The sequence below is a fragment of the Ixodes scapularis genome, unplaced genomic scaffold (assembly GCF_016920785.2).
Source record: "Ixodes scapularis isolate PalLabHiFi unplaced genomic scaffold, ASM1692078v2 PGA_scaffold8__174_contigs__length_109621045, whole genome shotgun sequence".
NCBI classification, from domain to species: Eukaryota; Metazoa; Arthropoda; class Arachnida; order Ixodida; family Ixodidae; genus Ixodes; species Ixodes scapularis.
The window spans coordinates 91,060,015-91,079,865 of NW_024609883.1; the positions used below are offsets into that span (position 1 = coordinate 91,060,015).

The window sequence follows — 19,851 nt, forward strand, 5'->3', positions numbered from 1 at the left end:
TAGAAAAAGGGCACGCAGCACAGAAAGGAGAGAAAGAGAAAGGCGGACAAGCCCACCCACCGAGGCATCCAAACTCCTCTGTCATGACAAAGCCCTCGTTGCACGCCGTGCAGGCCTTGGGTCCCGGCTCCGTGCAGTTGCCCTTACACGCCTGGTGGCACTTGGTGCACACGGGCTCCCCCTTGTCCGTCACGTCGGCAAAGTATCCCGGCGTGCAGGTGTCGCACACCTCGCCCGAGTAGCCCGCGTCGCAGGCACACTTGCCCGAACCTTTGCGCGTCCCAGATCCCTGCGAGGGCAGCCACCAACAAAGGACTTTCGAGACTTGACGTTGGTTGCAATCGCAAATCACAATTAAAATCGGATTAGTTTTACTACGACCATCTGAATCAAACCTTTCCTGCAACAATAATCCCGAAAATAAGTCTGATTTGTTTGTCCATCGTCTGATGATTCCTATGTGCATTTGGTTTGCATTTAAATAAAAAAATCACTGAGTAAGGGAGATTTACATAACTGAGCACAACAGCAGAAGGCAAAACTCTTCTGAAAAAATTGGAGCACTGAGCTTGATCTCTATTTTGCACTTCGTTCGTCAGCTATGAACCTAATGCCCTACTGAACCACAATAAGAACATAAAAGAATCAAAAACTAGAAAAATAATGTACTCCTGCAATTAAATCAGAACTCAACAAAGAAAAATAGAAACAAATTGTAGAACTTAAAATATCAAGCTGTTTTTGTTATTTTATGGCAGGGACTAAAGCAATAAAACATTGTTAATTAAGGTGCACTTTGTATTCACAGTGATTATTATTTTTGCATTGTTATCTGTAATCAAACAAATTGATATATCAAATGCCATGTTGAAAAATATATGTAGAGTCAAATCTCGTTAATTCGAACTCTCTTAATTCAAACTTGTGGATAATTCAAACTAACATGCAGGTCTCATCCTATGCGTCTGTCTCTATGGGAGGAAACTCTCGGTAATTCAAGCTTTGTTTTATTCAAACAAATTTTCGGTCCCCCTCAAGTTTGAATTAAGAAGATTCAACTGAATGGTAAAGAAACCCTATTTTCTAGCTACAGTGATTTAAATCAAATTAATCTCATTTGAATCAAATAAATATTATTTAAATCGAATAAATCTGAGTTAAATCAAATAAAGCTGACTTGATATAAAAAAATATATACAGTCGCTGACCGATTTTTCGGCCGCTGCTTTTTTGGACACGTTCGATTATTCAAACCTTTTCGCCGAACCGTCACTCACCCCATAGAGTTAATGTATAACATTGACCGAATTTACGGATGCCATAAAGCTTATTGTTCGATATTTAGGACATAATTTGCGTGATTTCCTCAGTTTACAGCCACAAAACAGCCACCGCGATAGCACCGCAAGCTCAGCTGCCGCCATTTTGGTTGTTTTGATTTTGCCCTGTAGCCTCGATACCATGTCCTAAATAATAAACAAACTAGATTGAGGCAATTGTCGGGTTTTCCAGTTCCACTATAGCCAACATGGCCGCCGTCTGACCATTCTTATGGTTCTTCCAGTTGCTCTCGTGGTCCGTGTTTCTTGGGTGCGGCCGCGAGAAGAGCGGTCGTTTGCTGTTCTTGTGGTCTTTGAGCACGAAGGCTTTTTGCCAATAGGCTCAGTATTAAAGCGAGCTTGGTAGACTAAGCATTGTCTCCAAATAGTGCCAAATGGCTCCAACTTTTCGCTGTTTGTGCCAACGAAGGCGCCGACAAAATGCAGCACTGTGATCCATACAGATAAACAACCAAGTGAAAAGTGAACAATATTAAGCGGAAGTTGCACAAGAACTTAAACTTGACGTTAAGCAAGTGGAAAGTGGCTAATACGCAGCGGAATATGAGCAAAAATTTTATAATTTGGCTGAAATCAATTTTTCTAACCACTCGATTATTCGGCCAAATTTGGGTTCCCCTTCTAGTCCAAAAAATTGGTCGGCAGCTGTATACAAGCTTGATCGTGCTCAGAAAGACTGGTAAGCACAGAATGTGGCAGGCCTTCCACCTATTGGCAATTACCTGCAAGATCCCTGGCGAAAGCTCTTCCCGCTGCTTCTGCCATTTCTTACATGCCCGATAAGCTCGCCTCTCTCTTGTTCTACCGTGGCAAAAAGAGAGCCGTCCAAACGGCATTGCCTAGCTACTGAGCAAGTGTGTCCAAGATTCGCTCCCATTCTTGAAAAACGCCAAGAGATGGCACAGCACGAGATGCCCACGCGCTTCAAGGCCCCGAGGCGTGCAGCCTTCCAAACGCCGTGCGAAAGGGTCTCTCTTCACATTCAGAGTAAACAATGTTCCTCACTAGCTCAGTCGGCAAAGCATTCGGCTCGCAATCTCATGGTGGCAAGTTGAAATCCTGCCGGGGGTCTGAAGCCTTTGATATGGTTCTCAATGGGCTAAGGCTTTCAGCATCCGTTTTTTGTTACAGCCAAACGTTACGCCCTGAACGTTGTAGAGCTCCATAAAAATCGGTTCATAAAACACCATCTGCGTTAAAATCACTTTTTTTTTTTTTTTCACTCCCGTGCATAGGGCTTTATGTTTCCGGTATAATACTAATAAACCCCTAAAAGTTAACACCCCCCCCCCCCCCCCCCCCGAGCCTGTTTTGTCAAAGCCAGGGAACACCAAAAAGCCCTGATTCGGAGCTGTCCTTTAATTAGGAATACTCAAGCTAGAAGGGATGATATTTGTTTTCCTGCAGTTTTATCTCGTATTGATACAAACACATCCCGCACTGAACTTTTCGAGGGGCTGGTCCTTCTTTCAGTAGGCACGCCTCTCATCCCGTTTCCGTCTCTCGGTGCCGAAATGACTTTCCGAGCAATAGGGCCAGTCACTTGTTCGCAAAGGTTGAAGGTTCCTCGATGCAAGTCTCGATAAATGCAGATTTTTTCAAACAACAATCCGAAAAAAAAAAAAGAAAAAAAAGAAAACTGACTCTACATTTAAAGGAACATCAGACCCCGAAAACACGACACCCCAGTTAGGCAGATCGAAGTTTTAGTAACTGGGTGTCGGGCATTTGCAGGCACACTGGGTTGAAGTGCACTAAACAGAGGCATAGAGATCAGTTTAGACTCTTTTGAGCCAAACGTCTACACATAGGTATGCCCGACCTTCACTAACAAACATTCATTTATTAGGGAAAACTGTAACCAAACGATGAAAATATATGTGAAGCTTAACAGGACCTCGAAGCAATGTATCTTTTCACTTTACTTTGGGTGACTCGCGGCTCCAAGTTAAACTCGTTACGTCTCTAGAGTGCAGAACTGATAGCAGTTGTTTGCACATGCTAGTTTTTGAAAATCAAAAATTGTCAGGAAGGCTGCATCTTTTTTTTTTTCTTCCTTTTTGTTGTTTTTGGTATCATGCTGAACATGCCGGTTCCCATCCTCTCTCCTAAACTACCCCTTTCTCCTGCAAAAATATTGGTCCCGTTCACACAATTACACGTACCGTAAAAATGCCGAGCATCCCACCCATTCCACAATAAGAGCTCACCCCTCATTTTGTAACATTAGAAAAATATACACAAAGTACATACTGTTGACCTAAGGAGCACCCATTCCCGAGCTTTTCATGATTATCTCCAAACTTTGAGTCGGTGCTTGCTCGGGATTTTACGGTACGTCATTGCCAACACCGCCATACACCAGAAATCATCACATCAATTTCAGGAACGAGGAATTGTTTGTGCCGATTGGGACTTTCAACGTAGATGTAATATAGAGTACCTCCACTGCATTTTGCAACCAACAAATCAGAGCTTCACAGAATCGCTTTGGCCTATCTTCAACAAACTAAACTGCTACGAATAGTCATGTGGCGCACCGTACCAACACAGTGGGTGCAGGTCGCCGTAAAGGATTCACCACAAAGAGGGTACGACTGCAGGAGAATGACTCACCCTGCACCTCCCGTGGCCCCCACAGGGCTTCTCCGCTCCGCCGGTGCAAGGGTCGCAGTTTGGTCCGAAGTGGTTCTCGGGACAGCAGGCTGGCAACAAGGATATTTTTGTTACACCCCTACCGCTACTATGTGTGCAATACCACAGTTCGTAGATGCCTTTGGTCGAGAAACTATGCAGATTTCCACATTAGTAAACATTCTGTGTGACAGTCACTGACCGTTGCAGAAAGTTATTCGAGAAACCTTCTAACACTCCTAAAGGCAAACCTTGTCAATTTGTTTTAAAGATCAATTTCCAGCAGTTTGAACAGATATCACTCCAGCACTTGGATGGAAAGCAATCTGATGCTATTAAAGGGATACTGAACCAAGGAATTTAGTGTCCATAATAAGTGGCACACATTCTTTCCACGAGCCAGCAGCCGCCGGTGTGCGCGAGCACTGCAACAAAAATGACGTCAAAGAGCTCCATTCGCAGTTAAGATGACCCTCAAATGTATGGGGTTCGGGCCAAAGGAGAATAAAGACAAGTTTTTCATCTACACAGTGGGGTCTGGTGTAAAAGGTAAGCGATTAATTGGCCTAACAAGCACGTAGCTTTCACTTGTGGAGATGAAAAGCCTGCCTTTATTCTCCTTTGGCCCATACCCCATGCATTTCAGTGTCCTGTTAAGCGCGAATGGAGGTCTTCGACGTCATTTTCGTTGCGTGTGCTCGCGCACACCGGCAGCTGCTGGCTCGTGGAAAGAATGTGCGCCACTTATTATGGGCACTAAATTCTTTGGTTCAGTATCCCTTTAAGAGTTAACAGGCTGTAGCAATAGATGACACCTCCAGTCCTCTACACTAGCTGACGCACTCTGCTTGTTGAAATTGTCGAGCATTGCGCTGTCTTTATGCTGTAGTGTCCAGAAACGGTGTTGGCAGATGGGACATGTTTCTATAATCCGCGACAACTTTTCTGGGCAATGCAGTGGAAGGTACAGGCCTGCGTCCCCTCTCCCATTTGGAGTGTACGCAGGCTCTCCTCCTCCCCCATTTCCGGGGAGAGGAGGAGAGCCCACACACACTCAAAATGGAAGAGGGGACGCGGGCCTGTACCTTCCACTGCATTGCCAAGAAAAGTTGTCGCGGAGTATAGTGCTGCTGGCATAGGTTCCAGCTGCCGTATTAGATCTTGAGAAAATTATTGCACAAGTGGGCAACAACAAACTCAAGCTCATAACCGTCACTCAGTTCCTTTCTATGTCTTCAGTCACTGGACCCTAGGACTCTTAATATGCATAAGTATTGTATATATGTGTAAATATCAGCAGTAATCTTTATTAGTGCAATAAATAGATTTCAGCTATTGACGCGTCCCATTCCGATGCTTCCCATTCCAGTTGAAAAATCACTCTATAGGGCAGTGGTTCTCAAATGGGGATCCGCGGAGGCATTCTATGGGTGCGCGAAACCCTGCTTCATCAGTCAAGCCCACGGCAATAAGAATTGTATTTTTTCAGATTCAGAAGAAAGGTTCCAATTTTCGGGTAAGTTTTCTCGCGTGTATGCCATTGAGAGAGGTCCATTTCACACCAGCCCTTAGCTATATCCATTTATTAACTCATTATTATAATTAAGCTATATTTCTCTCTTTCACACACCCCGAACGGGGTCCTCCATCACAACTGCCAATTCACAAGAGGTCCGTGAAACATTAGTGGTTGAGAACCACTGGTATAGGGGCATGAAAGGGCATCATGAAAGATTGTGTTAAAATACTTGTACTTTACTTTGGAAGTACACTGTATTTATAGTACTTTATTTCAAGCACATTGCACCCAGTGTACTTACTACTTTACTTGAAGTACATCACGTCTCATTTACTTTGTATCTTACTTGAAGTACCTTTTAGATGTACTTTACCGAACACTGCGTACCTGCTTACAATTACAAGCTTCCTGAACGTTATGGACTGTGGCTATGTCTAAGAACCATGTCGATGAGGCCATATTCCTACATGCGTCATCCCGATAAGGCTTTTGAACAGCTTTTTAAGAGAAATCTGAGAAAAAGAAAGATTTCTTTTGCAGTTGCTGAACAGATTAGCCCGATTCCTCGAGATCTGAATGTTTTGTCGACTCGGAAAACAAAAGAGACAATGACGGCGCACACCTTTTCCCCGCTCAATGCAGAGGAACTTGTGGAGGTCTGGGTCAGACTCCTGCCTGTTGAACCACCAGTCCTCAAGGTGCTCTTCATACTTCCCGGCCACATTGCGGCACTGCGGAAACGCAGATACAAGAAGATGAGCCTCCCCTGTTCCTTTTTGAAGACCTCTACGAAAGATTCCAGCAAAGCAGTTAGGAAAAGGCCTCAAGCTGCAACTTTGCAAAGTGTGGGTGGCATAATCTGATAGTTCTTAGCCTCCAAATAAAGGCTCTGAAAAACAACTTCTCCATTAGTCAATTTAAAAAACCTTGGTAAGAACCTTGGACAATAGATTTTTTTACTTCCATGTACTTCTGCACTGTGTTCTCATAAGCCTTGTCGAATAAGTTTCACCGAGTCGTTAAGAAACAACAATCGATGTCGGGTGGCATTTTCCAAACTCGAACGATGCCATAAAAAAGTGAGGGTCTACGAAACAGCCTTACGTGCTCCTGTCCCTTGATCACCTCATGGCAGAGGTTCTCTTGGATCTCGATGAAGCGTATTTCACTGCATAAAGATGCGAAGAATGTCGCTGAGTTCACAACTGTATCCGAGCTTCCAAGTTCAAAAGTGTACTAGGTAAGTCGGTTCACATTTTAATTACAGCAAAGAATGAAATGTCAAAGTCTGTGGCTGTGCCAGAACATTCACCATTGCTTAACCAACACAAGATGCGTCAACTTAAGAATGCACTCAACGTTAGAACGTACAGCAAAATAGGAATTTACACGTTTCGATCATGTAGTAGCCACCTAATCTACAAGCATCAAGGTAAGCTATTGCCTAGTCTTGTGCAAATAGTGGATTTTGAGTTCGAAGCGAATTTGAAGCGAATAGAGATTTTGGCCGAATATTTTCAACTCGAATATCAAATAGTTTTTCCACGCCTTTTACTATCATTGCATAATGCTTAGACAAAAACCTAGCTAAACTTGTGAAGGTTGTTCCACTTGTTCGTTTATAAGCTAAGTTTAATCTATCTATATTTATGAACTGCGTCCTCAGAAGGTCTGATGTCTTGGGATAGCAAGTAAACGATGGATCCGACATAAAATGAATCCTATAAAGATGGCTAACTATACCCAATTGAGAGAATTTACAAATCTTGCTATATAAAATATACTTTCTTTAATCTCGAGTTAAAAAAGAATGAATCAAACATGATGAATGCAGGTTGTAAGGGCATCTCTGCCTAACATAGTATACCCTTGCATAACAGTCAGTTTAATTTTGATACTTTTACCACAATGTAAATATACACATTCACAAAGTTTCCATTTATTTTCAAATACAGCCGGCACGCGTGCACCATCCCGCTTTCAATGTATGCTTTTCTTCCAAGCACACAATTGCGATATTCATACTGTCCCAAGTGTTTATCGCGGCGAGATACCCCGTTGAGTGCGCTTCTTACCAAGCACCGATGTAATGCAGAGAAGCAACACCCACGGAGCTCACTTCCGTGGGTGTTGCCTCTCAGCAGTACACCGGTGCTTGGTAAGAAGCGCACTCAATGGACTAACCCGCCGCAACCAACACATCGAAAAATGCAAATAGTGCAGTTCTTCTCGAAGTGAATATCAAATAGTGTGTTAGTGTTTGAAACTACCATTTGAAATTCCAAATATTCGCACAACCCTACTATTGCTTACAGGCACGTAGCCAGGATTTTGTTTCGGGCTGGGCCCGCCCATGACAAAATGCTATATGAATGGAAGGGGAGAGAGGAGGTCCTAACAAAATGGAAGATTTCGGAAGGGGTTGGTGGGTGGGGGGGGGGGGGGGGGCCATGGCTTTCCTCCCTCCTCTTCCCTCTCCCCTCTCCTCCCCTCCCCTTCCCCCCCCCCTGGCTACGTGCCTGATTGCCCATACAGATGGCTAGTTGGACAAGTTGTCGAAATCATAACGTACCTGCTCGAGTACTTCCCCATCTTCCTCTTCTCCCAATCGCCATCTCCTCCGTCAAACCGGCTCCTACTCGTCCGTTCTACACCCTGAAAGCACAGCAAATTTGTCGTTACATATGATGTGTGGTGAAAACGCTGATGGATGAGTAGAAAGGCTAAGCCCAGTGAATAAGGCAGTGGCTTGTGCTACCTAACCAGTGTGATGCAGACCACCCTAGTGCCCCTGGATGTGCACCTGTCTTGGGGTGCGGGCATCCTCTGTTCTACCAAGTCCAGTTCGTAACAAAGTGTATGCATAAATAAATTTCGGCAAGCAAAATGGTGTCGAAGCACTGTCCAGAGCTAGGCGCTTGCACTGAAAGATGTCACCGCACTACAAAAGCAAGTTTGTATGAAGGCACTCAAGTAACCTTTTCAAAAGTGGAACCCAGTGAAAACCATAGGAAATATAATAATTATTTGCAAATAGCAGCACACAAAGCACAGTTTCTCGGGAATCATGCACCTATCAGCTTTTGTAAGCCAACGGTGGTGTTCGAGTACACCATAAAATGCACCCCCGCTGCCTATTCCCTGCTTCCCTAGGCTATCGAATTTGGCGACGACATGTGGTGGCTTCGCTAAGATGCCATCACAGTGGCAGGCTTAGTACCAAAACTGGACGGCTAGAATTCCTTCCGAAGGCAGTGCATTCATTTCCTTCATTTATTTCATTCATTCATTTATTAATACTGTCAGCCCATACAGGGCTCTTACAGGGTGAAATAAAAATACATAATGAACGTATACAGGTCGCTGGTACAAGATGAGAATCTTCTCGTAACAACAAATACAATATGATATAATACGAAACAAAAAACAAAAACAAGCATAAATAAATTACATTCTAAATGTACATCCCTCAGAGATCAGGAAGAATCAAAAGAACACATCTTCAAAGATGATATGATACTAAGGGTAGTTAAATATATTAAATGTAATAAATAGGACATAAAACAGTCGTTTCCATATTTTTAAGAAATGAATTTAGTGATGCTGATAAAACAGTGGCATTCGGTAGAATGTTCCATTCGTCTATGGTTCTAAGAAAAAAAACTGAATTTAAAACAATCATTTCATACAGACGGACTTGGAATGTACATGGTGTGCCAGTGCCTTGATGATTCATAGGAGCGAATTTCGAAGTAGTCTGAATAACTTATTTTTACTTGATTATGAATAATCAGGAAAAAACATTTTATACAGTCATATTTTGTTCTAGATGCCAAAGTTGGGAGCTATGCGAGTTCGGTAGTTCAGTGGGAGAATAAGCATGGCTACGTTCGTTAAATATGAATCTGGAGGATAGTCGCTGAATATTGTCCAATTTAGCACAATTTGTCAAGGTATGTAGGTCCCACATGATTTTTGCATACTCAATAATCGGTTATGAGGATTTTGTATGAAAGAGCTTTTATTTCTGATGTAGCACGAGAGAGGTTTTGTTTGAGGCTCCACAGCGCTTATTTCTTATTAATTCTTAAAATTAAAATATTCATTCTTAAAAGTACCAAAAAACAATTTTTTTTTGCGTGAGTTTTGTTTAATGTTAGGAAAACCTAATAAAAGCAGAACTCTTGCACCAGACTTCCGTCAAGAAATCTCAAAGATAGAGGCACTTTTCATACAGAAGATTTCCGTTGATGACCCAGGAAGATCAAGACTAAAGTTCCGTGGAACTGCAAACACCGACCGCTCAAACCCCCTTGCGCAAGGTCTCTCGGAGGAGAGCCAATCTTCTTTGAGTCTCAGAACATTACTGGAAGTGGCCTATCAAGGAATGCTTCATAACGGAAGCCCCCTACTGCCGGAACTTTGTCTGTGTGTCCGAGCGTGACGACGTCATGTAGGATGACCACCCGTCCCGCGACTCGCAGGACTGTCCTGCATTGAGGACTCCTGTCCCGCGTCCCGCAAGGAATACGAATCTTCAAAATGTCCCCATTTCACATTGTCGTAACGTTCACTACGCAAATTATGGCGCTTCCGAACAACGGGGCACGGGGAAGCCCAGAGTTCGCTGGTAAGCGCGTGAATCTCGATGGTATATGCCATTTTCTATCCATGCACTGCGGGCAGCAGCCGTCGTTTTTGCAGGAGACAGACGCGCATGCACAGTTGTGCCCAACGTTACTAAAACACTCAGTTGGGAAACTCCCATAGAGACAGCTTTGAAGAAGTGGCCCCAATCTGTCTCCGAGCACCGAGCTAATGACAAACATAACGCCACCATTTCTCCCGCAGCGGCCACTCGAGGAACTGCACGTGACTTCAATTTTGGCTTTAAGAACAGATACAGCGGTAGAGGTTACAGGGGTGCCACCCCCGTCTCCCCGGCTGACGCGCCGCGTTCGACATCCGAAGTTAAAATGCACCTAGGTCTGGACGCGCTACCTGAAAGGCCCACTGAGGCATGGTAGTATAAAAACAATATTAATTGTTCGGCAAAACCTTGCGAACTAAAGATGATAAAAACATCACGCGCCCATCATATGGTACTAAACTCCAATAAATTTCATACAAAAAGAGTCTTTTCCATTTGTTTTTACGCAAAAACAGGCTTTCAAAAAGCTCAAGGTGACCACAGTACAGACAAATGACAAACAGTGGCGCTGTTGTCGCATTTAGCTCGGTCTCGGTGGACGCCAGCGGCCCAGGTTTCGATGGCGAGTTTCCCAACTGAGTGTTTTAGTAACGTTGGTTGTGCCTCTCCCTTTAATGGCAAAATATTGCGAGCGAAAATTACCCTCCAAAAGATGAAACATAAACTTTTGTAACTATTTGCAAATCATACTGTGTCCTACGAAAGGGTTGTTGTGGAATGCTTTCTCTTTAGTGAAGACGGCCACACAAAGCAAAATGCTGCAACTTTCAATGCTCGCAAAAAAAACGGCGTAAGGTTCTAATTTTCTGTAGGATCATGTTTGTATAAGAGTAAGTATTGTCAGGAAACATAAGCCGGAAAAGATTTACTGTTTCTTATTTCCTTTTGATGCATTGGGGTCTGCTGCAGTCAATTTTATGTTTTTAACTTAGACACGTTTCATAAAATATTTACCATTACACTTAAACAATAATATATCACTGCGAGTTAAATTTATTTTAGCTGAATTGCCACAACACAATTTTTAAGTGTATAATATGGTTTCGGACAGCACAGGATTTCGGGGTGTGCGTGTTTGCGTGTTGATGAATCTCCTTTAATACTTTTTTCTTTGTATTGTCCTCCTTTCACTCTCCCACACTCGCCCCTCCCCCTACCCAAGTCACAGTGTCCCGCATTTCGCCGGCAGAAAGGTGGTCAGCCCAACGTTGTGCAAGGTCGGATCATTAACATAACAGTGTCATGTTACGTCACAACATGAAAATGTAATTTTTAGATAATTGATCCCCAAATACTGTATTCCACGCATTATAGGACTTCGGAGATGGTCACCACCAACTGGTTTTACTGCTGCTTATTTCACAAAGTACCGTATCCGCTGGTTAAATTACCCTTACCGTGAGGGGTCATAGTTTGTGCAGAACCGACTCACATGCTTGAAGGTTTCAACTATGGTCTTGCAGGCCTGGCAGGGGGACAGGACGTCCTTACGGGCAGCGCGTTCGCCCAGGTCGCTTATGTCGATGGCAGTCGCAAACTGTATCTCCGCCTTGCAGACGGCGCAGCAGACGAGAAGAAGACAGAGTGTGCGGAGCAGCATTCGTGCCGGCGCCATGTGAGGTTGCCTCCTGCAAAGCGGGCATTCGTTGGTCAAGTTGTTTCAGGGGCGCATGAATAGACCCTCCGCAAGTTGTGCGTCACCCTTTGCAGCACTGCACATTCTTTCTCAATTTGTTTCAACTTCAACGGTGACAAAAATATAACTATACACCAACTCATGTTTACAAACAAACTGGAGCGCCCGGAGCGGCCCTAGCGGACGCCACCGGCGCCGCGCATGCGCGATGGGGGTGTGGGCAAGAAGCTCGCCGTCACCCATAAACAAACCATTGAAATGCGATGTTCTCGGCGTCAGTGTGAGTCCCCGCGCTCTTTTTCGCGTCAGAATTGTTGATTCTACGTCCTCCTAACGATATCTGACTACTTGAGCGGCGTCAGGGAAATTAACGAGGCTCGTTACACCGCAAAACTTCGCGTGAATAATCTGACATGCGGCGATTCATTCCGCGTGAACGCCGCAGAATGTACGCTAAAGCCTGATTCACATGATGAGATTTCGCTCGCAATTTTCAGTAGCGACGTCACTCGGACTGCAAAAGCGTGAACTGTAGCTGAGATGGTCGACGTCGATACTGAAAATCGCTAGAAGAATCGGACCAAGTGAATCAGGCATAACAAGTCGGTGATGGCCACTGGTAACAATGATCAACATCTTCTTGTATCTACTGTTTACGTCGAGCCTGCTTACCAACCTTCAAAATTAAGTCTTTTGAGGCCTGCACTTCCGATCGCAAGTACCGGGCCCACGTTTGGTCTACGGGCCGGTGTCCTCTAAAAGAGCAGACGACAAGCAGAAACATTTGAAAGAGCAGACGACAGTTCGAACGATCAGGCGACCGTTTGAACTTGAAGACTCACTGAACGTAGTCCGCAGGTGGTCCGTACAACTTGACGGTTTTCTGGCGTTCATTTTGGAACAAAACAAATAAATCTGATGGCCAGAAGTATCCGTGAATTCAACCTAAAATGCTTCCCGTTTAAGCAATCGTGGTCCGACGGCGTCTGGTTTTCCCTTTTCACGGCACATATTCACGTTCTCGGACGAACCGAGCGCATGAAAACTGATCTTCAAACCTTTCTCGATTCTTGGTACAGCCCCAGTCGCAGCGTTTTGACAAGAAGGCAGGTTTTTGTCTTGTTCCTTTCAAAACAAAGCAGGAATACACGTCTCACATGGGCACTTCCGCCCACAGCCCCGGACCGGAGGTGCGTCTGACGCACCACCACCGCACCGTGACGTAACAGAGATGAGTTTGTGTATAGGTCCGTATAAAGTGCTGACCCGAGTAAAGCCCTTAACATAACTAACATAAATAACACCTGCTAAAGGGCTCTGGGGTCGATTCCGTGCCAGCCAATCGACTGAAACGAAGTCTGAAATTAACACTGACGCTGCGCCTGTATCCAATTTGTGCGTTGCACGAGGCAAACGTCTAGAATGCGCAAATTTTGTGTTACCCCTCTGGCGCACGTCTTCGACGTCTTCCATCATCGGCAGCCAGAACAAAATGCAGCTATCGGCATGCCATGGATTCCATACACTCAAATGATGATACTGATAACAGAGTCGGCATCCTACATGACGTGGTGAAATTTCATGAAGAAAGAGGAGGCAGTGGACAAGCCCCAATTGTGGTCCGTTTCACTTTCAGTCTGATTGCAGTCGACGCCAAGACCAGATGAAGACAAAATCAAACGTCGGCAAAAGTGCATTGTCGCGGCGCTTTTCCTTCTTGTGCGTCTGCTATGACTGGCTAAACCAACTACACGCAGTAGGTAATTGGCTAAACCAACTACATGCAGTAGGTAGTTTTAGAATAGCGCACGCTAAAGCTTTGTGTATGCAAAGAATAGTGTCGTCACCACTGCGCATGCGCCGAACGCCAACTGCAGTTTGTACACGTCATTTTTTTGGAAATCGCGTGCGTATGCAAAAAGTCTTTGTGCTTCTCCAAGGAGGATTCATGATGAGGAGTTGGCTAAAGCCAAGACGAGTACAGTTAAAAAATGTCGACTCACAGGACCTGGATGCGGCTGCTTTGGCAGCGTCTCTGCGACTGCGATTTTCAACACTAAACGACACTGCACTTCTATGGGAGGTGCCCGTTAGAAAAACGTTTTGGAAGACCCGGCAAGACGGGCGACAATCGCTGGTAACTTGCCGCCTGCGACGTGAAAATGGCGAAGGCGAGCACACGAGACATCTCTTGCTGAGGTGACGTAAGCGGACTCGACTGGTCGACCGCTCTTGACGCATTCTCGTATTTAAACAAATCTAAAATGTTGCTCCGAACCAAAACTTGTATTTTTCACTCAAGTTAAATCATTTCGTGTGCAAAATGAAAAATGTTACCACATCCTGGTGGCATTGCAAGTGCAGGATGCATGGGCTTTTGCGTAGCGGCAGAGAAACACTATTCTAAAACACTCTTGTGCAGCGTGCGCTAACACAAGCGCTAAATTTAGCACTAACGTGTGTCAAGATTGCGTACGTTATACTAAAACTCTCTAGTGAATGCGCTGTGATCCTGCACTTTTTTGTAATAGCAAATGCACAAGGCTGACGAGCACTGCGACAATGCACTTTCAGCACTACTTGATTTTTTTTGCTGGAAAGCTTGTGAGGGTCCACAATGGCAAAGCAATTCAAACTAAGCACAAGAAGAGTGAGCGGATCGTCGTGGTTTCAAGGAAGAAAGCAAGACTTAATTGGCTAGCCCGGCAAGTCAAGGTGCCTCCGGTAGTCAAACTTTTTCTCACTCCTTCTCTCTCCCGAACTTCAGCAGCGGCCTGGCCTCCTCACAGAGGAAGAGGACATTGCGGCAACAGTGCCTACGAGGCGTGGACTACCATGATCGCTGCTTTTGAAAGGGTGCGGCAGTAAGACTGTCCTACACTGTTGTTCTGCAAAAAGGGCTCGGTATTTTGCATACACCAAACTCAAGCGCAACATGCAATATGTCTTTTGCAAGCTTTCCATCTGCTAGACAGAAATTTGTCTTTGTCCAAGTACTGTGTTGCCTTTTGCAAGACTTTTTTTTTCCTTTTTTTTAGTTGTGGGTGTTTTTGCAGACAAACTGGTATGGGCCTACGGCCTATCTGCTCTTCTCTCGACTCTCCCGAGACAAATAAATTAAAATGAAATATATAAAAAATGTTTAATTAACATTTTGCATGAAGAGACAGGACAATGATCTGGTTACATTGAACAAGTTAGAAGGCAAGCAAACGTCGTGGTGGAATCATAACACCAGAAACAAAACATTGTGGTTGAGACCATGAACACTGAACTGTTATTTGGTTTAATGAAACGACTACATTACATGAAATCAGATAAACTTAATATAATTTCACATTAAGAGAATTAACACGCATTAGAAGTACAACAGTGCTATACTGGCTAAAAGGAGGCAAAATCAGCTAACCCAACAGAAACTCCAAGCAAAGCCGTCCGGCTCCCGGTGGCTTACGCGACTGGAAGCCCTCCAGAAGACCGGTCATCGAAAATCGGTTTTCACAACAAAGTGAATTAACTAGGAATTCTTACTAAACGCAAATCAATAGGAAAAAGAATTGAGAAAACAAATGTGTAGATCCACGCCGATGTGCTCCGCAATCGCACACTTAGGAGAATGAATGAGAGGAGCTTGTCAGGGGAACGCATTTGCGTCGCTTACTTGAGAGCCTTGGCCGGAGCACTTCGGAAGTAGGAATGAAAGGGGCCAAGGAACGCCTCGCTATCAATTTAAACAATGAAACGAACTAATGACACGCATCATCCAAAAGATCAAAGAACAGCGCACGAGAAGCCACCCAATAACAAAACTCCACGAATAATAATCTTCCCCGCATGAGTTTCTTGGCTGCGATGGCGATCGGGCTACCGGTCGCGTGCGGGAAAAAGAAAACGAGACAGGCTGTAGAACACAGTTTGGAACCTGGTTTGTTTCTGGAACGAAGCGTAAGACTTGGAACGCGCGAGGCGACGTGACAAGAAATATCCCAAAAGCACAATCGCAATTTGGACAAAAAAAAAAAAAAAAAACTACCCACAGTAACACGGTAACACCGTCACAAAGCTTATCGCCCAGGTGAGATGTGGGCACCAGTGTTGCGGAATGGGCACCCCCATTCCATTCCAATTCCATTCCAGGGAATAAGAGTTTTCGATAATTCCATTTCTTTCAACTCCTAGGAATGGGGACACTGGGCCCATTCCCACTCCTGGAATGGCTGAATCGTTCCATTCCATTCCTCTAATTCCTAAACGTTAAAAGTGTCACTTGACAGCTGCATTACGTTGCAGGGTTGGGCAGAAATATTCAGAAATGTATTTGGAAATACAAATACTGGGATAGATGAAAATAGTTGCTAAGATACTGATACTCAAGTCTCGAATATATCTATAAAAATGTATCGTGATACGTATCGGAAATACATTTTAAAAAGAGGCAAAAAGTCTTTGGAAATACAAATACAAGTATACAATACAATACGATTCTTTCTGTGTGCGTTTGAATAGTGATTTAGAAATAGTTTGTTGTTGCTTGTGTTTGAACTTCCAAAAAGTTATCTTAGCCGTGTGTTATCGTCCGCCATCAGCTAATCCTTCTTTTGTTTCGAATCTTCATGATGTTTTGAACTCAATAATAGTGCGCTTTCCTTCATGTCCTATACTCCTCCTTGGTGATTTCAATTATCCTCAAATAAAATGGTCTCACCCGCATATTTTCTCTAACCCTTTCTCATCAGATGCGGAAGATTTTATAAAGTTATGTGATGACTTCAGCTTTTCGCAGCTGGTGTCTCTTCCTACTCGAATCACTGCTACAACTGCAAACGTATTAGATCTCATTTTGTCAACTTCACCTGAACTTATTTCTTCTGTTACTTTCATGCCGGCTCTCAGCGACCATTCGCTACTACATTTTTCACTTGATGTGCCAGCCAAAACAGCACAGCGAACTCTTAAAAAAATACGAGACTATGGTAGAGGTGACTATGACTCTATTAACGGTGCCCTTGGCCTTTTTCTTAACGATTACTTAGACCACTTTTCTGACCGTTCTTTAGAATTAAATTGGACATTGTTTAAGACGCAGGTTGAGCTCCTAACCAATAAACATATACCGCTACGTAACATCCCAATTGTTTCGAATTCCCCTTGGTTCAATGACACTCTAAAAAGACTTTCCAATAAAAAAAAGCGCAAATTTCGCGCAGCAAAGTTAACAAATTCGGAGGTTAAATGGCTCGAGTATCATAAGGCTGCCAATGCTTATAAAAGTGCAATCGCGGATCAAAGTCAGTTTATTTTTCTATCACCCTGCCATCACTACTAACCAACAACGTCAAACAGTTTTGGAAGGCGATTAACGGCAATAAAAACACCACACTGTCTCTGTTTACTTTATCAGGTGAACCTGTTTCCACCGATGACTGTGCAAATGTTTTCAATTCTACTTTTGTTGAATCATTTTCAAACTGTATTTCTTCAACTTTACCTCAACTTCAACAACGCGCTTTTCTGTCCATGTATCCCATCTTAATTCAAACAAGTGGAATTATAAAGATAATTGAACAGCTAAAAATATCCTGCTCCGCGGGAGTTGACGGAATTAATTCTAAATTTTTGCTAAGAACAAAAGAGTATTCTTCTATAATACTGTCTAAATTATTTGAGCAATCACTTACTCTAGGCTGTTTACCTGATGATTGGAAGGTGGGTAAAGTGGTGCCCGTGCATAAAACCGGTGATCATCATTCTCCTCTCAATTACCGTCCCATTTCCATAACAAGCATTCCGTGTAAAATTCTTGAGCATATTATTTTTTCTCATCTCGTTCAACACCTAGAATCCAATTAATTCTTTGCTCCTGCACAACATGGCTTCCGTAAATCATTTTCGTGTGAAACTCAGCTACTCACCTTCACTCATGACCTTCACCTTATTCTTGATCATGGTTCCCAGGTGGATTGTATTTTCCTTGACTTCGCCAAAGCTTTCGATAAGGTTTCACATAATCTACTACTCCATAAGCTTAGCAAACTTAACATTGATCAGGATGTACTTTCATGGATTCGCGCTTTCCTTAATACCCGATCTCAATTTGTGTCTGTGAATAATACCTCTTCAAGTCCAGCTCCCGTGACATCAGGCGTACCTCAAGGCTCAGTGTTAGGTCCCCTGCTCTTTCTTATTTTTATCAACGACTTACCTTCCTGCGTTTTGTCCTCTATTAGCTTATTTGCAGATGATTGCGTTCTTTACCGAGAAATAACTAACACCTCTGATGTTGCTATCCTTCAGTCTGACCTTGATTGTGTTTCTAATTGGTGTAACAAATGGAACATGCAGCTCAACACTAACAAATGTAAAGTAATGACTGTTTCTCGTCTTAACTCGCACTCTACTTTCTACTATCTAAACAGTATTTTGTTGGAAGGTGTATCATCATATAAGTACTTGGGGATCCATATTTCATCGAACCTGTCTTGGGAGCCTCATATTCGCTACATAACTAACAATGCTAACCGCATGCTTGGCTTTCTCAAACGTAATTTTCCATCTGTTCCTGTATCTCTCAAGCTACTACTATACAAAACCCTTGTCCGCTCAAAATTGGAATACGCCTCCCCTATATGGGATCCCGGTACTGACTTACTTACAACAGCAGTCGAAGCTATTCAAAATAGATCTGTTCGCTTCATTCTTAAGCGCAACATCCATGAAAACGTTTTTAAACCTACCTAACCTTTCTTCACGTCGTGAGTTATCCCGTCTTTGTCTGTTTCATAAAATTTATCATCACAATTCTTCCTTGCATCAAAAATTACTAACCCCTCCCTCATATGTCTCGCCATGCGTCGATCACCAACACAAAATCTACCTGTTTGTAAAACCACTACTTTTTATAATTCATTCATCCCCAAAACAACAATCACGTGGAACCACCTTCCATCGTCAGTTGTGTCTGTAACAGATGCCACCATGTTTAAGCGTTGTTTAACCACTTTTCTAAGTTAAAATTTCTTATGTTCGTGTTTCTATTCTTAGGTTGTCATTTTGTTTTTTAGTGATTTTACTTTGTAACCCACTCCCCTCTGTAATGCCCTCGGGCCCTGAGGGTACAATAAATAAATAAATAAATAAATACAATACAATGCAATACATTTTTCAAATTTCTTTGAGACGCCAACTGAGATGAGGCTTTAAGTTTGAAGTGGAAGTTTTTTTTTTGTTTTTTTTTTTGTTCGTGAAATTACTTTTCCGCAGTCTTGGCACTTCGCCTTGAAGGTAGTGGTTCCGGATGAAGAGTCCTAAATGGGTTTAAAAAACGTTCCATCAAGGATTGACCGCGGTCCCTTCCCTGGCATCCTGTCTGACTGACAAGTGATGCGAAAAGAATTCGACTTCTAAAATAAATTCCATCAAAACATCATCACTTCCCTGTCCAATAAGGGCGCCCCTGTCAGCACTGATCACATGACATCACGGTGGGATGAACTAGTATTCTTGAATCTGTAGGTGTTGCCTTGAACATGAAACTTCACCCACGCTGCTGTATGAAAGGACAATACGTACTTTCGTTGTAGCTGACCTCGTGGAAGACCATGCAGGCAGTTGTATTTGGAATTTTCGAGAAAAGTGGACCACCTGAAGCATCCTGAAGCATGTGTATTATCTTCTGTTACGGTTGAAAAATCGATACGGTGGCATCCCTGTTGTGACGGTCCTTCCTGCCGACTCTCCGCCTCCATCGCATGAATGGCAGTCTTCAAGTTTCCCCTAGCATCATTCAAACAGAGACTTCGTGGATTGCGACCTGATATTGCCGGCACAGGTGCGAGCTCTTCGAGAAACAGCGCGCTCGAGACGAGTCAAAAGTGTACGAAGTCTGGGTCCGCACAGCGAGACCACGTCTGGCCTCCTTCCTGGGTATCGGATCACCAGAGCAGCAGGTCACGTTCACGTCGGCTGATGACGAACCAGCCGTGCAATATTACAGGCGCAGAGGCATTCGGAT

The 19,851-nt window shown here is 43.7% G+C and overlaps 1 protein-coding gene across 3 annotated transcripts in view; it reads right to left on the reverse strand.

Moving 5' to 3' along the window:
- LOC8042609 (cysteine-rich with EGF-like domain protein 2) overlaps positions 1-15,860 on the reverse strand; it is a 32,960-nt gene extending 17,100 nt beyond the window's left edge. The window contains exons 1-7 of one of the 3 annotated variants that reach the window (XM_040223227.3): positions 15,502-15,860; positions 11,637-11,832; positions 8,066-8,148; positions 6,598-6,661; positions 6,116-6,224; positions 3,957-4,045; positions 61-289 (exon numbers count right to left, since the gene is read on the reverse strand). In XM_040223227.3, coding sequence (XP_040079161.1) covers positions 61-289; positions 3,957-4,045; positions 6,116-6,224; positions 6,598-6,661; positions 8,066-8,148; positions 11,637-11,819 — 757 coding nt within the window. In that variant the 5' untranslated portion in view covers positions 11,820-11,832; positions 15,502-15,860. Of the gene's footprint in view, positions 1-60; positions 290-3,956; positions 4,046-6,115; positions 6,225-6,597; positions 6,662-8,065; positions 8,149-11,636; positions 11,833-15,249; positions 15,308-15,501 lie in introns of those variants that run through there. The other 2 variants (XM_029969394.4, XM_040498762.2) reach the window with 2 other exon arrangements.
- Positions 15,861-19,851: the final 3,991 nt, after the last annotated feature.